The sequence below is a fragment of the Pezoporus occidentalis genome, unplaced genomic scaffold (genome assembly GCF_034315485.1).
Source record: "Pezoporus occidentalis ecotype Australia unplaced genomic scaffold, CSIRO_AGI_Poc_V1 ctg1, whole genome shotgun sequence".
In the NCBI taxonomy this organism is placed as follows: Eukaryota; Metazoa; Chordata; class Aves; order Psittaciformes; family Psittacidae; genus Pezoporus; species Pezoporus occidentalis.
In genome coordinates this window covers 16,994,946-17,018,106 of record NW_026912778.1, presented here as the reverse complement: position 1 = coordinate 17,018,106, position 23,161 = coordinate 16,994,946, and the positions used below count along the sequence as shown (strand labels likewise).

Genomic DNA, 23,161 nt, shown 5'->3' with positions numbered 1-23,161 from the left:
CTCTTTGTGATTAACCAGTCCTTCTTTTCCAAATGCTGATCTCATAGTCAGTGGCAGACATTTTTGTGATTAATTTCTGCATGTCATTAGTATTATTGAATTTAGTTATATTTTCATTAAACCAGTTCTGGGAGGCATGCAGGATCTCCTAAAGACTAGTCCCACCCATGTTTGAATTGATAATGTTCCCCAGCTCATGTTCTCAGTGACACCAACACAATAAAAATATGAAGGACAATAGCAGCCTTGATGAATTCCACAGAGCAACTTTCCTTCTGTCTGACACTTCCTGTATAAAACACCCCTCTGTTGTTGTCTCCTGATCCCCACATTCTTCTGCCTTAATATCCATTTCCTGTCTGGGCAGTATCAGGTATTACTGGCATCCCATAGATTACATCTACCACATTTCCTTTCTTTAAGGAAAAGGGAAACAAAGTTGTATCAGAGAAAGATATCATGCTGAAGCAACATCTCATGTAATCGTATACTTCATTTTATCCCATTTATTCCCGTATCTTTAATCATTCTTTCCTCCAGAATTTTTCCTAATTATTGTAAATTATTTCCCTCTGTGTCTTTAATGCAAGTATTCCAGAATATTTTGAGTGCTGCAGTAAAACTTCTTGCTCCTTTCACCCTCGTCTCCACACACATGGCCCACCTTCATTCTCTATGAGATCGTTTTTCCCTACTGCAGTAATTACCTATGATTTTCTTCCCATTACTCATCTTCCTTCTGCTCCCATCTTTCACATAATCATCTTTATTAAAAGTGGAAGCAAAGTGCTTCTTGGTTTGGTAAATATTGCCAGGCTTCCTTCAATCTGTATGCTCTTCCCACTGCATGACAGCCCTTTTCTTTTTCCCTGGCTGAAGTAACTGCTTCTGGATGCCATTATCTATCTTCTGTTATTTCCTCACCTTGAAGACGAAACTTTCTTGGGAGAGTGATCCTCCTCACTGTTACATGTAGGTTTCTATTTCCAGTGACCTTAGTTACCAAGCTGCCAGGAGATCTTCTATGAAACCCTTTCCCTTTGCTTAAGATGCAACATCCAGATAATTTCTGCTGCCCCGGCATGAAAGAAGTCTTTCCTTTGTATTCAAGTCCTTGAGTCCTTCAGCCTTGTTGATTTTCTTCTGATTAGGTCTCTTACTCTGTCCCCTTTTGACTTGGAATGCCTTTTTATAAATCTATGCTGTACCCATCTATTCATTTTCAACTGCATCTATGAAAATCATTTTCCCCTATGACCTTGCTAGCCTTACAATATACTCCCTGCTAAATCACCATCACCTGCTGACACTGACTGTCAAACAGGGTTTCTTCTCTATTGTACCCAGTGCTGCTCAGCTCCAGGCATCATTCATAAGACTCTGCTCTCACCTTCCTATCTGGGAAAGCAGCACTACTGCAGGAGCAGCAGTGTGTTTCATTATATTCCAGGTATCTTTCTTCATTTGCAAAAGTAGCTCTGCAGCTTATAGAGAGCTCTGCACAAACGCAGGTTTGCTGCGATGGTGACCACCTTCGGCCTAAGTCACATCATCAGGCTCCCAGTTCTACCCCGACCCTCTTTAACCCTGCCTCTGCTGTGGTTTTGAGCCACAAACCGGGTCTACTGCTTTTTGTGTGTGTGATTAGCACTCAGTGTTACCCAGTGGCCTTTACTATGAGGTCTGTCTTTCCTGAACAGGAGGGTGGTTTTATCCCGCTCCGTCACCACTCTCCTATCACTCTTTGTTTGGGGGGCGCTCAGGTTTTACTCCTCCATTTTGAGCTCAGGCTCCTTGCTCATACCGGCAAGTGTTGCAACTGCTCCCCGGCGGGTACCTTCCTTCGCTCCCCGCCCACCTCTCCTGTGTATTTCCCCCCACTTGCCATCATCGTCTGCTGTGTCTTTACCCGTTCTCACATCCATGTTTTACTCCATTTTTCCCGTTTCTGTGCGTTATAACCGAACTCAGCAGGCACAGACCTACCCCAGCCTCGTCTCTTGCTTGCAATTCTTTCTGCTGCAGTTGCAGCCGTTCTGGTTTCAGTCGGCTCCTGCTCTGGGTGGTTAGTTGAAAGGCTTTGCCAGGGCTGGAAGGGAAGTGGAAGGGAGGGAAGAAGGGAAAGGGAAGGGAAAGCAAAAGGGAAGGAAAGGCGAGTTTTGAGGATGTGGGTGCAGTGTGGGACGCCGCTCGTGCACAAGCCGACCCCCGGCCCTACGGGGCTGCAAGGCTGACGTGCCCCCGGCCAGAGGACTGAGCCTTACACACGCTGCCTGCGTTTGTGTCAGCCTGGCGGGAGGCGCCGAGGTCGGGTTAACGGCTCGGCCGGCCGCCGTTAACGGCTGGAGGCGCTCCAGGAGCCGGCAGGTCTCACAGCGTCCCCAGGCTTCTCCTCACGGCCAGGAGCGCGGGGCCGCGGCCAGCCCTCACCGCTCCGCCCGCGGCCGCTCACACCCTCAGCGCGGTGGGGCGTGGGGCGGAGCTTGCGGGGGGGGGGGTGTGGGTGCGAGGCCGGGCGCGTTGATTGGTCTGCCTGAGAAGGGGCGGGGCTTGTGTCGCGGGCGGGGAGGAGAAAACGGCGGTGGCGGCGGCGGGCGCGGGGCGGCGTGGCGGGCGCGGAGCGGCGATGCGCCTGACGCAGAGCATGTGCACCATCGGCGAGTGCGCGCCCGGCGGGGACGGCTGCCCGTCCGCACGGCCCCGCCTCGTCAAGATCGCGGTGGTGGGGGGCAGCGGCGTGGGCAAGACAGGTGAGGGCGGCGGCGGCGGTGTTGGAGGGGCGGCGGGGGGCTGCGAGGGGCGGTGGAGCGCGGCTAACGGCTGTCTGTGCCTGCCCGCAGCGCTCGTGGTGCGGTTCCTCACCCGGCGGTTCATCGGCGACTACGAGCGGAACGCAGGTAGGCAGGCGGAGGGGTGGCGTGGTTCCCGCCGGGAGCCGTGGGGATCGGGGTCTCCGCGGCCGCGAAGGGGGAAGTCTACTGGGAGGAGGGAGAGCGGCGCCCCAGCCTCTGCCCCGCTGGTGGCTTTCTACCCCAGAGCCGCTCGGGGGTACACGGGTTGGAGAGCTGGGGGTGCAAGGCATGGAATCACTGAATGGGTTGGGTTGCGAGGGACCTTAAGATCACCCAGTTCCAGTCCCCCTGACATGGACGGGGGCAATTTCCACTATACCAGGTTGTTCCAAGCCCCGTCCACCCTGATCTTGAATACTGCCATGGATGGGGCAGCCAGAGCTTGCCTGGGCACCCTGTGCCAATGCCTCACTACCCTCACAGTGAGCTCCATCCTGGAAGTTAAAGTATTCAACCTAGCCCTAAGCCAGGTCCCAAGTGTGAAAGGAAGAGCTGAAAGATGTTGGGGCTGTAGGTGCGCTAACCCCCAAGCTGTTCCAAGGCTGGCTGCTCACTTAAAATCTGTGCCCTGGGCAGCTCTGGCAGCACATGGGAAGGTGCATATCCACCACAGCAAACACACTGTGATCGCAGCCCCACTAGCTCTGTGTTTCACTGTGGTCTCTGACAGGCCTTACTTCGTATGTGAAAATGTCCCTCTTTGAAGTCCTTTAGCTAAAATATGAAAGCATTCTCCAAACCTAATACTGCATTCTTGGCAAGCTGAATGCCAGCAGCTATATGATCTGGACAGTACTAGCTTAATAGGCATAATGCTGGAGTGTAATGCAGCAGGAAGTCTAAACTAATGTGAATGTAAAACATACACCCATCTGTTGAGGAAGTTACTTGAAAAAACTAAACACACACACCCCAACAAATCTTACAGGCCAGCCAGCAGAGAGCTTCACTAAAGCATGGAAATAATAAATGAAAAGCAAACTGATTTTCTGTATTAAAAGCTGGTTATTTTGCACACTTACCTTTATCTAAGCTAAGACAGTCTTAAAGAAGTGTTTAAGTCCCAGGTTGCACATTATTAAATGCCAAGCTTCCAAAAAAGTCAATGCAAGATCCAATCCCAGGCTTCTAGTAAAGCCATAAATTTATGGGCTGTTACATACGAAAAGCTTGCAGCACTGGTTCCTTGTGTCATAAATAGTGATACAACTTTCCCTACCCAACTAATGGGCAGCAGAAGCAACTTATGTCTTTAGAGTGCTGGCTGTATTTGTGAACCTGTTGGTGTTCTTGTCAGGTAATCTCTACAGCAGGCACATCCAGATAGATGGAGAGATGGTGGCTATTCAAGTGCAAGATACTCCGGGAGTTCAGGTGAGCTAGATGCAGCCAAGCAGTTTACCAGAGCAGCTCTGAGTTTGTCTGCTTGTGTGTCTCTGCACATAACCATCTTGTTATGGTCCTTCTAGGAAGTATTTTGCTGTCCATTTCAGAGTTCGGTGTTCTGTGTGGGAGAGGTGGTAACCTGTGTTTTAGCCAGCCAAGCCAGATGTGTTGGGTGCCTGTAGTGTGTTGGTAGTAAAAGAAAGCAACTCACTGTTTCGATGAATTGTTTGTACATTGGAAGGCCATTACTTCTGAGAGGCTGAAGTACTGGAGTGTCTTGTTCCTGTATATTGGGAGCATTGGACATAAACCCAGAAACAATTCTGTGCATATACAGTGCACGTAGAAGAAAATGTCATGATCACTGCCCCGCAAGCTTCATAAATGTGCGTGACAAAGTGAAGTCTGTATTGTGGCTGTGCTCATTAGCATGTCACAAGTTAAAGTTATGGATGTATAGACCTGAGTAATGCTGGATTGTTGCCTTTTTTGAACTGGGCAACACTCCAGGTCTAAATGCTTCCAGCTCATATCTTTGCTTCCCCAGACTTACTGTCTAGCCAGTTAATTTCCCATTCTATGGAACTACAAAGTCTTTCTCTGCATGCAGAACTACTCAGGTCAATTTTCCATTTGAGTATAGCAAACACCAGTGTTAAATTCCAGCTTTTTGCAGCTGAATCAACATACGCATTTATTCACGATGCTCAGATTAAGCTTGTACTTACAATGTGAAATGCAAATATATATGTCTGAAGCTGTAAAAAGCTATTCGGCTTCACAGACTCCTAAAGACAAATACCTTTAATCTTTTATGACATCATCTATCTAATTTGAGACCATTCATTTTTCAGATCCATGAACACAGTCTGGATTGTAATGAGCAGCTGAACAGATGCATTCGCTGGGCAGATGCCCTGGTGATAGTCTTCTCCATCACAGACTGTAAAAGCTATGAACTACTCAGTCACCTTTACCATCATATTCGACAGCTGCATCCAGGAAACACAGTCCCTGTTGTCGTTGTTGCAAACAAAGCTGATCTCTTGCACATCAAAGAGGTGGAGCCTCAGCAGGGACTTCAGCTGGCCAACATGCTGGGCTGTACTTTCTATGAAGTATCTGTCAGTGAAAACTATAACAATGTCTTCAATGCCTTCCATCTCCTCTGTAAAGAAGTCAATAGGCAGCAAACAACCAGCACCCCTGAGAGAAGGAGAACCTCTCTTATTCCGCGGCCAAAATCACCCAACATGCAGGATCTGAAAAGAAGGTTTAAGCAAGCTTTGTCTGCCAAAGTGAGGACTGTCACTTCTGTTTGACAGCAGAGACTCTGGTCTTCCCAGCGCTTAGCCCAAGACTGAAACCTGGGGTGTTTAACACTGGCACGTCTAGAGTCCAAGGCATTGTGAAAGACGGATGGTTCAAGTACTCTTTTGCATGGCTATAGGAGTTTTTAAGCATTTGCTTAAGTAGTCACAGATTGGAAAAGGAAAAAAAAAAAACAAAAACTCTTGAAATAGTTCTAGGATGTGACTTGGAGAATGAGTATTTTCAAATGGAAAAGGAACTTGTCAGTAAATGAAACAAGCTTTCAGTTTGCTTTTATTCAGTCATACAGCTTTGGCTTTCATTTGTGCAGAAGCAACCTTTTTAGCTGTAACTCAACCTGTACTTGAGCAGGGAAACACCCTGCAGTTCACTGTTAAGAAGTAACCACTTGAGTCTTGTTTTTCCATGGATGAAGGACAGCATGATGCATCTGTTTAATTTCATTGCACAGCAGAACTGTTTATCTCAAAACAAATAAGCAAACATGAAATTGCTCTGTAAAAATAAGTGTAAAATAAGTGGATAGGACTGGGTATCAAGACTGTAAACAATGGTCCTTTATTTTTTTACTAGCTATGGTATTGCTGACAACTTGATGAGATTTCTTTGTATGCAAAACTATTGTGCAGAGGGTGTAAACATACCTACTTACAAATAACTTGTGGATTTTACAGACTAAAATGATTCAACTTGGAGCTTTTGAGGAATGAGTGTGGAGGTGGAGTCCATTATAGCTGTCAGTCTAAGACACCTCTCTTCTCTCTCCCGTGTGCAATAGGCACAGAAGGAATGTGGCTGTGATTCAGTGCGGTGTGAAGCACATCTGGCTCCAGGCGATGAAGCTGGTGGCATATTCTGAGCTGAGCCAGTCTGTCTTCATCCTTAAACATGTGGCAGATTTATATATATACACACACACACTTTTTTACATTGAGCCAATGGAGTTCAAAGCCTGAGGGCCTTATACACATGCACTTTAAAAAGCCGGTTGTGCTTTTGTTTAAACTGTAACTTATTTATTTTGTGTACAGTTACTCCTCCTAGGGAGTGAACTTTTCATTCTTACTGCCTGGTTCAATATTAAACTTTTGAATTGCATCTTTTCTTGTGTGTTCTGTGTGTGTGAGAAGCAATGGGCAATGGCCACTGAAATGTTGAGACAAAGCTAGAGCTTTCTCAAGGTAGTTAATGTATATTAGCATAAACCACAGGGGGGGAGCTCTCACAACAGCTTTACAACTTCCTTTTAAGAAATCCTTGTAGGACAGGAACTGAATGAGGCAGAGATTTCAAACTAAAATGGGATTCTTCATTTCCCCTTGTCAAACACACCCACTCCAGTGAGAAAGGAATGGTGTGAGGTAGGTCAAAGTCTGAAAGAACGCTAAATCTTCCAAGTGACTGCTACTTTCTCAAAACAAAAAAAAAACAACAAACCAAAAAAGCCCCAACTTTATGTATTGAGCTGTATCACAACGCGGAACTTAATCAGAGTGCAAGTCTTCAATTATTTTATTACTAAGACCCTGAGGAGGATGTGTGTGCTGGGACTAGGGTGGCTGCTGCACATGGGCTCACCTGGTTAGCACACAGCTGTAATACCTGGTGCAGGGAAACCCTGACAAGGTGCTGCTGCTGATCATCTTTCTGAGCATGAGTTCCTAGCCAAGTGGTTTAGGATCAGACTTGCAAATAAAGCTGAGTTTGCTTTTCCCATCTGGGCTTATTAAATCACCAAATACTGCATAGCTTATTAATACAGTAGAAAAGCCGCTTGTCAAAGGTGGCTTTGTGTTTTCTCTTCCTATCTTTTGAGTATCACTTAGTGCCACATGCAGAGGACTTTGGCACTCCTTGCTGTGGTCCTGAACCTGCCTAAGTGAAGTGGCTTCTGTGCTGCTCCTACTCATCTGATCAGCACACCCCCCAGCCTTTTCCTGGAGCACAGGCTATGTGTAGCTGCCACAGCTATTTCTTACAAATAAGCAGCTATTACACTAGGGCCACTGGCAAGACTCAGCTCCAGGCTTTTGTGACCATCTTCCCTCTTCAGCTGCTTGAGTACAAGAGGATGGTCGAGTCCCCAGAATCCATTGCCATTTCAGCTGTGGCCCCACTGGCTGAAAAGATTCCTGCAAAGTGTGTGTGGGGGGCTGGAACACTAGTTTCTGCCTCAGTCAGAGGAAGTACAAGAGCACCAGTGTCTGCTTACAGTTACACTCCCCCCCCCTTCTCACTATCCCATACAGCATGCCCTTAGATGGCCAAGTCAGAAACCCCAGAGCATCTGATGAGACACGTGAGGGAGAGAAGACCACCAATGCCAGCTTCCATTATCACCAGAAAGTATCAGCAGCATCTCAGGTGTGAGTAGCTGAACTCACTGACCAGCAACGGCCACTGCATGTAAGGGAGCCTTTCTGCTGCCAGCCCAAGGCAAAAGGTCTTGGTTCTCTGGGGCAAACAAATAAAGCAAAAGAAAAAGGGGTTGCAGGAACATGCAGTCCTGGCATGTGTAACTCTGCGTACTAGGAGAGAAGATGGATGAGGTTTGGCATTGTAAGATCATTGCTTTATTGATTACAGAATTTACAAAACATCTATATTCTAAGATTAAACAGTACAGAAGACAGAAAAAGAGGCTGATTATTTGCTTTCAGTTGCTCCGTTCAAACTATTTCTTGAGCTTTTAACATTGCAATCTCATAATAATTCTCATTTTTTATAGCACAAAGTTCTATTCTATAGCCATTCTTATAAATTTCCATAGAGGCGACATTGTCCATGCTTTATAATTGGTCCATTGTTTCCACCCAGCCACCCAAAAGTGAATTTAAATCAAAATGTGCCCTTTTCTGAAGACTATTAAAAACATTTAGGAGAACTTGTCCTAACCAATGAACGAAGGTTAAAAAGCTGCTTCCCATTTAATCTACTCCTTTGGCATAATAAAGAATGCTCTGATAGACTGAATGTCACTTACAATTTCTCATCTCAGTGTAAGCTGCAGTCTTAGCACCCTTTGGGTGAAGCAAGAGGATGCAGCTTTAGAGCTCCACCATTTTACACTGCAACTTGGAAGGCTTGGTGCTATGGGCAATCACAGTCTCTACTGGCTGCTGCTTTTTTATCACAGATTGCAGCAAAGTTTTATAAAGAGAAATTACATAACTGAATTTGATAGCGGCTCTTTTGTGATCATAAATTAAAAACAAAAGCTGTTTTCTAATCTTGCTGCTCAGAAATCTAGCTCAAGACAGAATCTGTGCTGCGGCCTCTTGGAAATGGGATCGTGCTTCTTTTTTTCTCTCTTTTTCTTTTCTAAATGCATATGAGGGGAGGAATCTTCCAGGGTTATTATCAAACCACCACAGCCCATATGTCTTCCTGCATAAACCTACAGAGAAGTGTGCCATCAGAAACAGCCTTTTCTCCTGCGACTGTGGGTTGAGAAACTAGAGCAGGAAACAGGAACCTGAGAGAGAAGCAGCCACTCAACGCAGCCCTTGGGTACAGCCCTCTGCTTCTCTGCCTTGACCAGTCCTGCCAGGAGAGCACCACCGGACTGGGAGCTGCTCTGCCAGCTAAATCAGGGCTGCGCTCCATCACCTCTTCAGGGTGCAGGACAAAGTACGAGCAGAGGCTGTTAACCCTGTGTAAGGCACACGTGTTTTGCATGGTAGCATGACAGAGAGGGTGGATTTTGCTGGCCTTTCACTCCCTCAGCAGCATTTCAGTCCCTCCATAAGCAACGCCCGTGAAATCATCAGGAATACTCCAGATAAAAAGAAGTACTGCTTGGGGAGTGCAAATTCATCATCACCTGGTTCTCAGCCTCTCATTTTCTAGGGAATTATGACAAGTGATCATCTTCACCATGCCAAGAGGGGCTGGGGTGATTCAGCACTGTATGGTGCTATTGTTAAGGAGGGGGGAGTTGTGGATCGTTTTGAAGAGCTGCCTGTGAGCTGTGCATGTTCCTTTGCAGCCAGATACCCAGCTGTTTCAGCTGGAGCCATAACTACAGCAGGGCACATGCCATATTTTGTAGGGCTATCAGGAACAGTGATAGACCAGGGATTTGATGCTTCCAGCTGAGGCCCTCACTCATCTTCTCCACAGATCTTTCCCCATCAAATATCACTATGAAGCTGGAGACGGTCTGTGGCAAATAACAACTCAATAGTACTACGTGGAGTCAGGAGAGCAGAGGAGAGCACCATTACCTGAAAGGGGGAACAAGAAACAAGTCAAAACAAGGGGACCAAGACTGATTGCAGTCCTAATGAGCTGTGGATATGAGGTGTTTGCTTCACCCAGCACTAGGCATGCTGTGTGTTTCTGGTGTTTACTGACAGGGCAATACAACTTGCTCAGTGAAACTGTCTGCTCGCTAATAACTGTAGTTAAATCACTTTAAGGATCATAATGACTGGTAGCAGTGTACTCTTAATGAATGTGTGCTTTGACACATTTCTACAAACATCTTACCCGGTGATTTGTTGTGACTGCCATTGTGTTTACTGAGGCACCAGCTGATGAAGCAGGGGTTTCCCCTCCTACAGCACAGATTTGAGTCAAAGCTGTTTCCTCCCAGTTGAAGGTAAGGTGAGCAGCACAGGAGTGCTGCCAGCCTGCTGCGGGGAGCCACAGTCCCTGTTCAAAAATCACTCAGGACCAGGCACAGGCTGTTCTGCACAACAGAATCAATGCTCAACCTTGAGCACGGTGGGGATGCTATTGCTATTGTTCGTTCAAATTTTTAATCCAAGATGGGTCTGATGAATGGAACTGTTGCTCGCTACAACCATGATATGCATCCTGCTACATTCAGGTACCTGTTTTAATTCAGTGAAAACCAGTATGCAGGTGCCTAAGGTGAAGGCTTATCTGCACTGCAAAGCCAGGAGCGAGTGTGTATGCTCTTGCTGAGTGGAGCTAAGCCAGGGCTGAAGTTGTAGGACACTGCTCTGGCAAAGCCTCAAGTTCAGCAGTGTCTGTAGGGTCAGGACTGAAGGCAGGGATGTAGGGGGAAAATTTATTTTACAAACCCACTTGAAAATTAATTTGCTTCTTCAGTGCAAATCTGAGGAGAGGAAGCACAAGCATCAATAACTGAGTATGCCTGTCTATACATTTCCTGCAGCAGCTATCAAACTAGTGCTCTTCATCATGCGGCTTCAATGTGTGATAGTGCTGCATTTCAACTTTTTTTGTCGTTCTTTCATCTTTTCATTTCAAATAATGAAAGGATCCCTTCTGTACTGCTGATAGTCTTCCCCCCACTTCTTCCCTTGTCCTCCCACACAATCTGTGGCAAACTGACACTGATTATCTCTTCTTCTTCCTAAGGCTAAAAAACTCTGTAATTTGCAGATGCCAAAGGCTGACATTGTCTTACTTATGTTACATGAGAATGAGACTAAGCACAGTATGTGCTCATCTTGTTATCACGCAGCTTAAGTCTGAAAAACACGAGGGGACATGTTACCAAAGTTTTCTGGGCGTACAAGCCAAACATCAACAATAGCCACTGCCAGATAAAAGCAATTTCTTTTTGGAGTTCCACCACTGAACCCTGAGGGGATTTGTGCAACTAATAACAAGTCCAGAGAGAAAAATGAGATCTGCAACTTTAACATCTGAGCAAGGATGCAGATAAATACAGTGGGACTTCGTCTCTTTCCCCCCAGTATCTCTGTACAGCCCAGTATATCTGGGCTCATTGAGGGGGATGAATGTGAATATTTGTTCCTTCATTTTTACAGAGAATGGGGGAATTGCACAGAAAAGTAATGCCCATCTCTTCTCCAGGCTGGTCTTTTCAGGACAGCGTACCTCCTTTGCAGACCTTCTCCTTGTTCAGCACAGCACGCTTGTCTTTGATGCTTCACCTGAAGTGCTACCCCTCCTGACAGCAGCTGAGGTGGGGGAGCCAGGAGCTCCCATCCTAACCCACTGTGTTGCCATGGGCAGCTCCCCCTCAGCAGGGAAGGATGCAGCTAACATCTGATGTTACATCTGGAGCGGTTTCTCTTGCCTGCCTGCCTCAGCCACAGCCACATAGATGGTTGTGTATGCTGGGAGGAGGGAGAGTGAAACATGCACTCATGCCCTTTTACGTATTTTACTCTCCTCATTAAAGTGGAAAAAAAAGGTAATAGCTTTATTTGAAAGTAGGATACACGTAGGAAATATTGTATTCCTTTGTGCTGCTCCCCGAGAAATAAAACTGACATTCATATTGAGATTCAGAGCAGTTCTGTGGATGCAAACATGTGTCTCCCACTCCACATTTAAATGTCATTTGCTTCAACTCCAAACAACTGCTGTAGTAATCAGTGTGCCCTGTCAGTTTTTCTGTTGCTCTCCTCAATTCTTTACTTTTGCACCCACACCTCTCTCCATTTCTCCAAGGGCCAGTAATTAGTATAAATGTCACGGCTTTGTTTGACTGGAAGGGACTTGGGAGGCCAGTGTTCCTCTGATGCCTGAACCTGATTGCCTGAACACCACTAAAAAGGTCTGTTAAAGGCTGGCTCCAGTTAGGCAAATGCCTGGCTTTTGAAAAGAGAATAATCCCAAACAGGTGGCACACATTCACAGCTAGAGTGCAGAAATCCAGGTAAATCCAACAAACTCATAACCTCTTTTCTATATGAGAGACTTGCACAACTGCTTTTCTTCTTTCTCTTCCTCCTCTCACCTCTCCCCCAAAGTCCTTTCACCTCTAACACAGCACATTTGGACAAAGGGCAAAATGCAGTAAAAGCTTAAAATTCTTTAGGAATCTGCCTCAGAGGGTGACCTGCTGCCAGGGTTAAGCCAAAACAAAGCAACACCAGATCCCATGTCACCACTGTCAAGCCTCAAGTCCCTCTAGAAAGCCAGCCGAAAGCCTCTCTGCATAGTTCGCAACCAACTCACAAGTTAACCCTCTGCTTATCTTTCAGGGTGTATTAACACATTCTGGGTGTGGATTAACTTGTCCATCAGTGTGACACAACTCAATCCACCTCCACGAGGGGAAAGAATTTCATTTGCTGTTTTCGGGGGATTAGCAATAGGCTAATGGGGAAGAAACACTAAAAGATGGCGCTCTGCCTTATAAAATACTGCTTGAGACTGCTTCACAAAGACAACTAAAACATGGAAAACACATGTCAAACCAAGGGGCTGCTCTGGCTTTGGTTGGCTCAATTTTGTTAATGATTTCTCACTAATCAAAACTGCATTCCATAGGGACTGAAAACAAGATGTTTACAAGCCGCCTGGGAAACCATAGTTCAGTGTATGAAGTAGCTGGTTGCACAGCACTTCTCTACTTCTCTACAGTTTTTAGATTACCCTGTGTATCTGCACTCAGCAGATACCTGATTGTTCCTCTGCAATTAAATGATATTTACCACCTCAGGTGCCACCAGAGCTCATCCATCTTTCTCCTCTCCCTCCCCACTCCACTCAGATGACAGCGGCTGTAGTCAAGTTCTGCTGCCAGAGAGTGGATGGACAGATGCTACCGAAGCTTCCCTTCCAGAAGGCCAATAGCACATCCAAAGGCTACAGAGACTTGGGGCTCTCTCCACATCACCTACTTCAGGCTACTTAAGGGCTGTAGTGGTCAGGTATCTATCAGAGATAGATGGTCTGGTCCAGAAACAGTACAGCTGTATTCAGGCTAATTTATTTTGCTCCTCAGCAGTGCTAATTGATTTGCCTGGATAATCACCACTGGGTGCCACCAGGTGGTACCCAGATCCTTGGCAGCTCCTTCTGAGCATCCCTACACTCTGTCCTGTAGATGTACTGCCAGAGAGCCTGTAAACTTTTGGACATCAAATATTTTGCTTTATAAAGAACATGAAGAAACAAATCTTTTGAGACATGATGAAAGCCCCTTTGGAATAATGCCATCTATTATAGACTACCCAACCTGAGTTTGAAGTTTTATTGCTTGCTCTAACATGTAAAAAAAAAAGATCTCTGCTGCCTGCACACTTCTTGCCTACAGATGTTTCACCAACAAAATCCTAACACCATTCCTGCCCATGTGGCTGTGGTTTTTGTGTAGGTTTGGTACCATTGCTATAGGGAACATTATCTGATGAATTTTCTTAGTCTTTGTTCACACAGGAACTGTATATTTAGAGCTCTTTTTACCTGGGTACCAGGTTTGCGTGTTGCTACTAGATCCTTCACCATCTTGACCTCGGAGACTGTGACTCCACCAACCATAAAGATGATCAGAAGAGGATGATCACCAGGGTGAGGGCGATTCACCTGTAAAATGAAGGAAAGCATTATTTGTAGTTGCTCTGTCCTACTTCAAATCCATGGACTAGCAGTGATCTGCTCCCTAAGCTGCTGGAGGAAGACTAATGAGGAAGCTCAGAAATATTCATGGAATGCTGGTCTCTGTAGCAGTTGAGAGGGAAATCAGTGGGGTTGATGCCCTATTACAACTAATGAGCTGTTTTCAGGGAAATGGAATCCTCATGGCTTCCAATAAAACCTAGGGAAGTTTCTCGTGAGGTCTGAGGGCTTTCCCCTCTATTCCTTCATTGTTTCCTACCCTCTCCCAAAGTGGGAGGAGATTACTTGGCTGGATGCACACGTATGCATGAAGCTTTAAGGAATGAGAGGTAAATTACTACCCAGCAGAAGCAAAAAGTCCAGCCTAAACATGCTAGAATCCCTGCCTGCGGTCAGCAGTGGAAAGAATTGCAAGTAATGTGTTTTCACCAGTCCAGTGAATAATCCTTCACAATTCATCCAATGAAAATAAATTGGGTCTGTTATAGTATAAATTCAGTTTCTAGCTTGTTTCACTTTACAGTTTTCAACACATCTATGACCAGGTTATAACTAATATAGAGAAACTTCAGCTCAAACAAAATACTTTTTTCATTTTTCCCCAATTATCATTAAAATGGCACAAACATTCCACTTCAGTTAAAACTCTATAAAACCACATTTCAATTTTAAATGTGAAGGTAATTCTTTACATCATTTTTTTCTCAAACACTTTTAGAAGTCTGATTACTTTGCTGTTTCACAGCAAACTCTTTCTTGATAAAATACTCCCCTGCCAATGCCTTTGCTCCAGTGTTTGGGAGTGATGTCAGTGGAGCCCATTGCAATTGGAAATCACATCACCTTTGAGTATAAAACACTCCAAATGTCTGGCTTCAAAAAGTGACAATGAGAAGAGTTTAATTTGCTCTTTTTTAGACTCTCTGCCCCCCCCCCCCCTTCCACAAGTGCAGGTTTTCAACAGCATTCACTCAACAGCTTGAAAGTGGTCATTAACCTGTGTTTGGGCAGAGCACAGCTCCTTTGCTTTCACCACCACAGCAGCTACCTTTGATCCCTGTGGCTCCAGTTCCTAAGGGTACAGATCTTCTCTTCCTTACTGTGCCTGTCCTATATTTAGTCTTTGGGCAGCTTTTCATCCTGGAGCTCCGTCAGGCTTTCTGACATGCAACCTTTAGAAGAGACTCTTCCCTTTGAAGCAAGCATGGGGAGATGCATGCTCTCTCTCCAGGCTAGCAGGACACTGTTTACAGAGGGCTCCCTGCTCAGTGCTGCTTCCCAGACAAGGAGCTCTTAAATGCCCTGGGAGTCTGAAAATGGTACAAAAAGCCTTAGATAGATGCATTAGTGAGCTGAGTATTTGAGTATTGGGTGTCTATTCGCTCAATCTTCCCCACTTTGCCAGCCATCTTCATTGAGCTGATGGCACAGATAGCATATATACTGCAATTCATCAGGGTGTCCTGCAGTTCTGGTGTGATATTTAGCAATTTTCCATTTACACCAACAGACCAATTAAATGGATACACCAGAGCTTACAAAGACTTTCTTTATACACTTTTTCACATCAGACTTCTTGCTTTTCTTACTAGCTGCATATAACACAGTGTCAACCACAAATGGAAAAAAGTCCATTCTTATTACAAACACAATAAGAAGTTTGAGTAAGATCTAAATATTAACTTACAAAGCAGTCCAAATAGAACTATTACTTGTTAAATATCACAGTATTTCATGCTGTAATTGCTGTAAGCAGTGACACAAGGTTAAAGAAATAACTGCTCACAAAGATGGTGAAGATAAAAATTGATAAAATGCTCTGCTATGGTACTTTGAGGTAATACATGAATTAGTGTTTTATTCCTTTCCTTGGGTCTTTGCATAAGTCTTCGGTCATTCAGAAGCTTCATGAAATGAAATGGAGCTGTTTGCTCTGACAGTACAGTTAGAAAGAGCAAAGAGCTTGAACTTCAGAGACTTGATAGTGAATAAGCCCTCTATTTCTATGTCTTTTCTAGTGACAAGAAAGTGACAAGCATGCGTGCATAACACTGGACACACTGAAAGGACACCCAGTGTAAGGATATTAATCAGAAAGCACAAGCTCTCATGGCAGTACTAAAGAGAAAATGTCTTGACAAATCATTTCCTTCAGTCAAAATAAACCTAGATCCAAACACATGGTGCCTATATAAAACTTATTATTTTCAGAAGACTAAAGTTCAAACCACAAATTCCAGAAATGCATATTAAAAATACTATTAGGCATGCAAACTCTAAATTAAATTAGGATTGCAATGAAAAGGGTCCTGGAATCTGTAATTTTGTTATGCTATGCACAAGTGTTTTGAAGGAGGACAATACTTTGGGTACAAAATATTTGGCTGTGTTAAGAATGTAAGTTTCTGCCAAGATTTTTTTGTTTGATAACACAGCCACCCAAGGCTCTGTCTTTTGAAGGAACTGGCTGCATGTAGCTAAACACAACTCACTTCTGTAATACAGAAGAACTGAAATGGACTGCAACAAAAGCAACGTGTTCTGGGACCCTTCTAAAGTTTGGCTGTCCTGGGACATTTCCAAGGCCTCTGAATCCCATTTACTGTGAAATCTGAAGTTTGCAAAAAATCCTCAAGTAAAATTCATTTTCAGTTCAAAATGCCATGTTAATACATTAATTTTAATGAATTAATTGGAACCATTATCTCAGGCAATTAGAAAGACTAACAAAGAATAAAGTAAAGCCACTACATCAAAGTGAGGGAGTCCAAAGCAAGAAGGAGGCATGATTCCCTGAGTGTCCCAGCTGGACATCAGGCCATTCTCTCCAGCTCCGAGCCCACCATACTGCATTTCCTCAGGACGATGGTGGTTAGAGGGCTCTTTGCTGGTGTAAGTGTCTGTATGGAGGAGATGGAGAGGATAAGATGGGAAAGTAGGATAACAGTGGACAATAAAACTCTAAAACTGAAGCAGGAAGGGGCTGGAGGACAGGTTTGCTCTCATGGCTCACAAACAGCCTTTTCCTCTGAGGAAAGCCAGCAGAAACAACCTTTACTGTCCCATGAGGGCTAACTCCGCCAACCAGGACACCAGCACCAATCCATCTGGTATTCTTGCCAACTAGAAACCAATTAATTTCGCTGAGTAAGTGGAAAAAGGAAAACACATTTGATCACCAGAACCCAGACTGCCATGCAAGGCACTTGGTATCAATGATAATAAGCTGAGATCATTATAAACCACATGTGGTCTAGAGCAGCAGTCAAGAGGAGTCCTTGAGGCAGGGAGACCTTTTCCCTTCACCTGCCCTTAGCTTCAAAACAAACACATTTGCAAGAGAAACAATTTCTGGATGAGAGATACCTTTAAAAGTCTGTGCTGGATGAACGCATCTGAGCCTCTTGCTTACCAAAGCATGTTTATGTGAGCTGGTATTTATATTCAGGCATTGAGGAAGAAATAAAAATATAAGGAAGCTCATGAAATAATTACTGTGCTGATGGTGCAGTAAGAGAAGAAGATCCTCTTATGTAAGAAATACAGGTTGGTCAGAAACTCATCCAAGTAATAACTGACCAGCAAGCCAGCAAGCCAGCTACAAACCAAATGAGCAAGCATGGACACATTATTTATGAGGTATGTGACTATGCATTCTACACAAGATTCACTTGCTCATCTGCTACATATTCCATGTAGCAGTGTATTTGTCTTACTAGCAGAGATGCAGGTACTTACAGGTACATATTGCCATAATACACTTACATGATACTTGCACACAATTAATAAGGACAGAACAGCCCTCAAACTAGCCAAAGGTGTCAATGTCCCCATCTAACTATTTAGACCTTCTGGGGTATTTCTGTTCCTTACATTTTTGTTTTGCTTTGTTTTGTTTGGTTTGATTTTGTTTTCTTAAAAAGGACAAGCTATGTTCCTGCTAAAAAAATGGCAATAACCACAGGCAATGAAATAAATACAATTGTGAGACTTACAAAACCAAGCATTTAAAAAGTGATTGTGTGCACAAGCTTGTTTACTTTATTTGATGGTGGAACATTTGTGTTTTCTTCTACTATTTTTGGAGTGTTGGCATGAATTTTTTCAGTACTGATAAATGAATGGAAAGAACATTGGGTCACTATTTCTATAGCTATCCTCCTCTGTCTCAGGGCTTTATCATAAGCTATGAAGAGCTGAGAATTTCCATTTAGGAACCGAACTGAATACATTTTGCAAGTTATTTCAACTGGGCAGAGTTTCCTGAAAACAAGCACTGGATTTTAATCACATCTGATTTTGTGCTTGAGATGAACTTCCTCTGAAAGAACAGAAAAATAACTTTGTTATTCTGATAGTATGTTCTAGAATAGTACCAGTATCACAGTCAAACCTTTTTTTGTCTCCTGCCTTAAATGCATGGCAGGCCTAGCAGGTATTTGCACAAAACAGAACTTTTTTCCTTTCTATGACCACAGAGTCACAGATCAATTCAGGTTTTAAGGGATGTTTGTAGCTCTTCCACTCCACCTCCCTGTCCAAAGCAGGGCCAACTTCAAAATTATATGAGGTTGCTCAGGGTTTTGCTTGGCCAACCTTTGGTTACTTCAGAGGTGGAGAATCCACAGCCTCTCTGGAGTTAACCACTCTTAGGGTGGACGTTTTTTCCTTATATCCAGTTGGAATTTCCCTCACTGCAGCTTGTGTCCACTCTCAATAGTTTGCTGATGCCTCTTCTGTGCTGAGAAGTAGAAAGTAAAACTGGAAGAACACCTGGCACGGTACAGAAGCTTACTGTATTCATAACCATGGTATTGATGTGGTTTGATGTAAATTCAGGTTCGTTTTCAATGGAGAACTCAGGATATGCAGTAAGGCAGAGCTGAATGCACAGCATGCTAGCTACTCTGCAGTTCATCTCTGTAGACATCTAGTGAATACTTAGCATGGGCTAATTTGTAAAGCAGAGTAAGCTCTTGCAGAAAGACTGTCTTAAAACCTGCTAAGAGCATAGAGAAAGCAATTTCTGACTAATAGGCTTCCTTCCTCCACAGTGCAACTTGAACAAGATGAAGTTATGGAAAAGACACTTAATATGGATCTTCCCTGATGACTTTCCTCCCCTGTGAGATCTGAAGGTTCATACTTCTCTCCTCTCTCAAGGCTGCTTGGTGTCCTTAAAACGCTTTGATGAAGTGTCTTGTGGAAAGCTTTTTGGAAATCCAGGTAGGTTATATGAACTGGCACTTGCTTATCCAAAGCTATGTGAGGTAGGACTTCTCAATAGCAAAGCCACACTGCCTCTATTCCCTGCCTCCCTGCAAGCATTTAACTCTCCTAACCACCCTGTAGGTTCTGCTGAACAGTATCAGCTCAAGTACATAAAACCAACTACAGCCATCTGATGCCATGACCTCAGGAAAATCTTACAGATGAGCTTGGGAAGCCTGGCTTACCTTCATGAACATGCTAAATCCGGTTTTAAGGAGGTCAGTGAGGCCTGATGACATATGCTCAATATCAACAGGATCAGGTCGATCAGGATTACAGATCTCTTCCACTACCTGTTTCAGCAGTGGTTTGTAAGAAGCCTGCACAAAAACAACAATGCACTGTGAGTGAAGCTGCTTAGACTTGGTACAACTGCTCTTCTGAACATTTTATTGCCATGAAAGGTAATAAAAATAATCACCCTGGAAAGGAAACCATTCAGACAGTTAAAATATTATCAACACTGTGGTCTTTGTGACCTTGACCACAAATGGTGTGCACCAGCTTAGCATCAAACTGAACAGACTAGAATATAGCCACACATTTACTCTGCGCCATGTGTATTGTATCAGTAAAAGCAGGCAAGGATGAAAGGGGCTTCTAGTATCTCTGGAATCTTTTTGGAGAAAGGGCTAATAGTAGGGATGACACTGTTGCCCATCATGCACCCCTATCTTATTCACTTTGTAATGATTTTACAATCACCTAAACAGAGGTTTTTAGGAGGGGTTGATTATTAACTACTCACGCCTGTCAGGCATATCAGAGGGGCTCAGAAGAGGCCAACCTGCCTGTTTGTCCCTCATGGGAGAGCAGAGCTAAGAAACCCCTGTTAGTCCTTCAGCTTTGATGGCTAGGGCACTCTACATAGTACTTTCACCTCTAGAAAACCTGGAGAAAAATAGGCCAAACAACCCCATCAATATCATGTATCTCAGCTTCAGAGAAGTTAGGGACATACTAAATATATAAAGGTACAAATGGTCAGCATCTTGGAAGATCAGCTTCCAAAGAATTCCCCATGCATCCTCTTCGGGGTCCACAAAGCTTCAGGACTGAATATGAATTAGTAGCCTAGAAATTGTCCCATTCCCTTACCAAGGTTTAAACCACTTTGCCATCCTGAAAAAGTTTCTAAAATAAAAAAAGTTAGGGACTTGTGGAAAGATGCTCTTTAATGAAAATTCAACTTTATTCAGTTTACAGATAGAGTTTTGTTTTGCTGCTTTCAACTTTGCCCAAACTGCAATGGAACCACAACTGTTTCAGGAAGTGTAACAGCCTTAGAAAATTAGCAGCTTTCAGATTAGCACATTTGCTTTCCTTTGGGACTAGCCCAGGTATACATCATCCCCTAGATGTCTTAAGGCAATTGAGTATGACTTCATTAATTTTGTAAAGATATTATCTACAAGAGACATCATGCAAGATAAATGTAAAAATGGATGGAAAATAAAAAGCAAACCACTTGGCTTGAAAATTTTCTGAAGTAATTGAAGAAATGTTTTTCACCCAACACTTTACAGTGAGAAAGAAAACTTGCAGTTTTTGAATACAGTCCTGTCAACAAAGATTTATACAACTCGTCCAGCTCTTCTCACAACATGTGCATAATTTTTAATTGAGCCAACAAAGCAAATTACAGCAGACATGAGCTGCAGGATCTTTTAGGAGAACATGCCAAGATTTGTGTCAATTCTAGTCACGCAATAAACAACTGTTTGACAATACACATGCAGACATGAAGTCCTATGTATAAAAATCTGTTTAATATCTTCACAGATGAGGAACAGAAAGACATTAGGAATGAAATAGTTTTTTGAATAGAGATCAAATCACAGCTAAATAGAGAAGCTTTACTTTATGAAATTAAAGGGAAAATATTATCTGACTTCAGACAAAGCTATGTACTCAAAAGATGTTAAAAACGTGTTATGGTTTTGCACGTCTGAATTTTCAGCACCCAAACTCACTGCTCTTTAAAATGATCCAGTTTGGCTACACAGATACTGAAAGGCAGGTAGTACGGTCACCTATCTTGTTTAGCTACGATAGTTTCAAATATTTAAAAAACTTTTGTAAAATTAATCTATTACATTTTTTCTGGAGTTTTTGCTTCATTTTTTTTTGTACAGCCCCAAAAGCTGCATTGATTTCTAACTCATAATGAAACCTTAATCAACTTTAAATTTTGTTGGGGCAGAAATTGTATTTAAAAGAGTTGTTAGAAACCTTGATGGCTATTGGACATAACTCAGACAAGTTTGTAAGGAGAAAAGGAGACAGAAGAGAGAGAAAGAGAATGAGGAGAGGGAAGGATGGAGGAAGGCAAAGAGGAAGGAAGAAATATACTTCAGATGAATATGAAAGAAAAAGAACAGTAGTTACAATACTAGGCAAAATACTCTCCTCTTGCAATGATCACTACATGGTTTAATAATCTGATAAAAACACATCATTTTATGTAAGACATATACAATTCAATGCTACAAAAAAGTCATTCTAAGAGGCTATCTGATTGCCACTTCCTTACCCATAGACACCTTTTTTGAGTCTTAACAAGAAATGGAGGCTTCCCAGTTCCTAACAGAGAAAGCAGAAAAGCACCTACTATCTAAACCCATTCCCACAGCACCATGCCAGGCTGGGAAAGTGTACAGCCACAGTAAGGGAAGGACACTACTTCTTCAGAGGATCTAAACTGATTGCATACAACCCATATATTAACATCTGCTAGTCAAAACAGAGGCCCATTTGCAGGCAGATGCATGTATGATGGAAAAAACCACATCGCCTGCTTATTTTAGCTACTCTAAGCCTCCATAACTGCCCTCAGCAGAAGGTTGGTACTATTCAAGCAATTAAACCCATTGCATAGCCAGATTAGGGGGCTGCAAGGTGTTAATACATCCCCTGCTGTGTTCCAGAACTTAGCCCTAAGCAAACAACCTGGGTTACATCCAAAGAACACACCGATGCTAATTACACTTCCAGGAAACTTTCAGAGGTTATTTTCTTTACCATCTGACAGCTCCTCCCACCCCTGAGCTGTATTAAATGTTTAACAATTCCCCCCATTTCAGACACCAGACTGCTGCTAACTGCTAGGGGACTTCAGTTTTTCCACACCTTAGTTTTCCAGTGACATTTTGTAACACTCCTGATTTTTGTTCTTACAGAGGAATGCTTAATTTGTACTACATCCCTTTGCTGGTCTACAGCATTCTTGTAAGTTTGGAAGGATTTTTTTCTGGCTCAAGAGTCAAGTTTTATAGTCTCTATATCACTGTATGTGCTTTCCATTGTAAAACTATTTTTAACTGAAAAAGTTATAACACTTTAGGGGAGACAGAAAGAGAGAAGAACACTTTATATTAATCCTGATGACCTATAGTAATACCATAGTGCATTTTTCATATTTTAGATGCAAAAGCTGCATTTTTCACCTATTCACATATGGGACTGAGTCTCACAGAGGAATGGGAGAGAAAATACACAGGAATATAGTTGCTGTATAAATGTGGGCGTCCTGCTTTGCTATGCCATGAGAGGTCTTAGTCCAGAACCATCTTGACCTATCCCTTCCTTTCACAGGCATTTATGTCATAGCACAGTGCTGCAGAACAAATCCCAGATTTCCTTCTCAGACAATTACACTTGCTGGCATTGATATGGATTTCTCTGAGTTTGGATGAAGGACTTGAGGAAGTTCTTGATGACTGAGTCAATTATAAAATCTATACTTAAGTATTTTCCACATGTGCAGAACACATATGATTAGCACATCAAGAAAATTAGTGCTGTAATTTTGACAGCATGCTACAGAAACAGCATATGCAGGGAAAAGAAAGATCCACTTGCCTGGTGGGTGTTGCTGCCTGGATTATGTATGGAATTAAACTGTTTCATGTGCATTCGAGCTCGAGCAATATTCCCGAGGGACCGAAAGATACTGTCCACTGCATCTGTGGCTTTCTGAGATGTCAGGTTCAGTGATGAGTCACAGC

General features: G+C 43.5%; 2 protein-coding genes across 2 annotated transcripts in view; one reads left to right on the top strand and one right to left on the bottom strand.

Annotated features, from left to right (window-relative positions):
* The first annotated feature begins 2,573 nt into the window (after nt 1-2,573).
* Nucleotides 2,574-6,668, top strand: RASL11B (RAS like family 11 member B). Its single transcript, XM_062607480.1, has 4 exons — nt 2,574-2,750; nt 2,841-2,897; nt 4,150-4,226; nt 5,093-6,668. Exons 1-4 carry the CDS (start codon nt 2,627-2,629, stop codon nt 5,558-5,560), a joined length of 726 nt encoding a protein of 241 aa, XP_062463464.1. The 5' UTR covers nt 2,574-2,626; the 3' UTR covers nt 5,561-6,668.
* A 1,459-nt stretch (nt 6,669-8,127) lies between these two features.
* The window catches only part of SCFD2 (sec1 family domain containing 2), a 192,054-nt gene continuing 177,020 nt past the window's right edge, over nt 8,128-23,161 (bottom strand). Inside the window, exons 6-9 of the mRNA XM_062607120.1 lie at nt 23,016-23,161; nt 19,340-19,474; nt 13,731-13,850; nt 8,128-9,796 (exon numbers count right to left, since the gene is read on the bottom strand). Of these exons, the coding sequence (XP_062463104.1) occupies nt 9,704-9,796; nt 13,731-13,850; nt 19,340-19,474; nt 23,016-23,161 (494 nt within the window). The 3' untranslated portion in view covers nt 8,128-9,703. The remainder of the gene's footprint in view (nt 9,797-13,730; nt 13,851-19,339; nt 19,475-23,015) is intronic.

Excerpts from the sequence above, each read along its gene's own strand:
- RASL11B (XM_062607480.1), top strand. The coding sequence starts at position 2,627 with ATGCGCCTGACGCAGAGCATGTGCACCATCGGCGAGTGCGCGCCCGGC. Across the intron at positions 2,751-2,840 it reads CAGCGGCGTGGGCAAGACAG|CGCTCGTGGTGCGGTTCCTC; the intron begins GTGAGGGCGGCG and ends GCCTGCCCGCAG. Across the intron at positions 2,898-4,149 it reads CGACTACGAGCGGAACGCAG|GTAATCTCTACAGCAGGCAC; the intron begins GTAGGCAGGCGG and ends TGTTCTTGTCAG.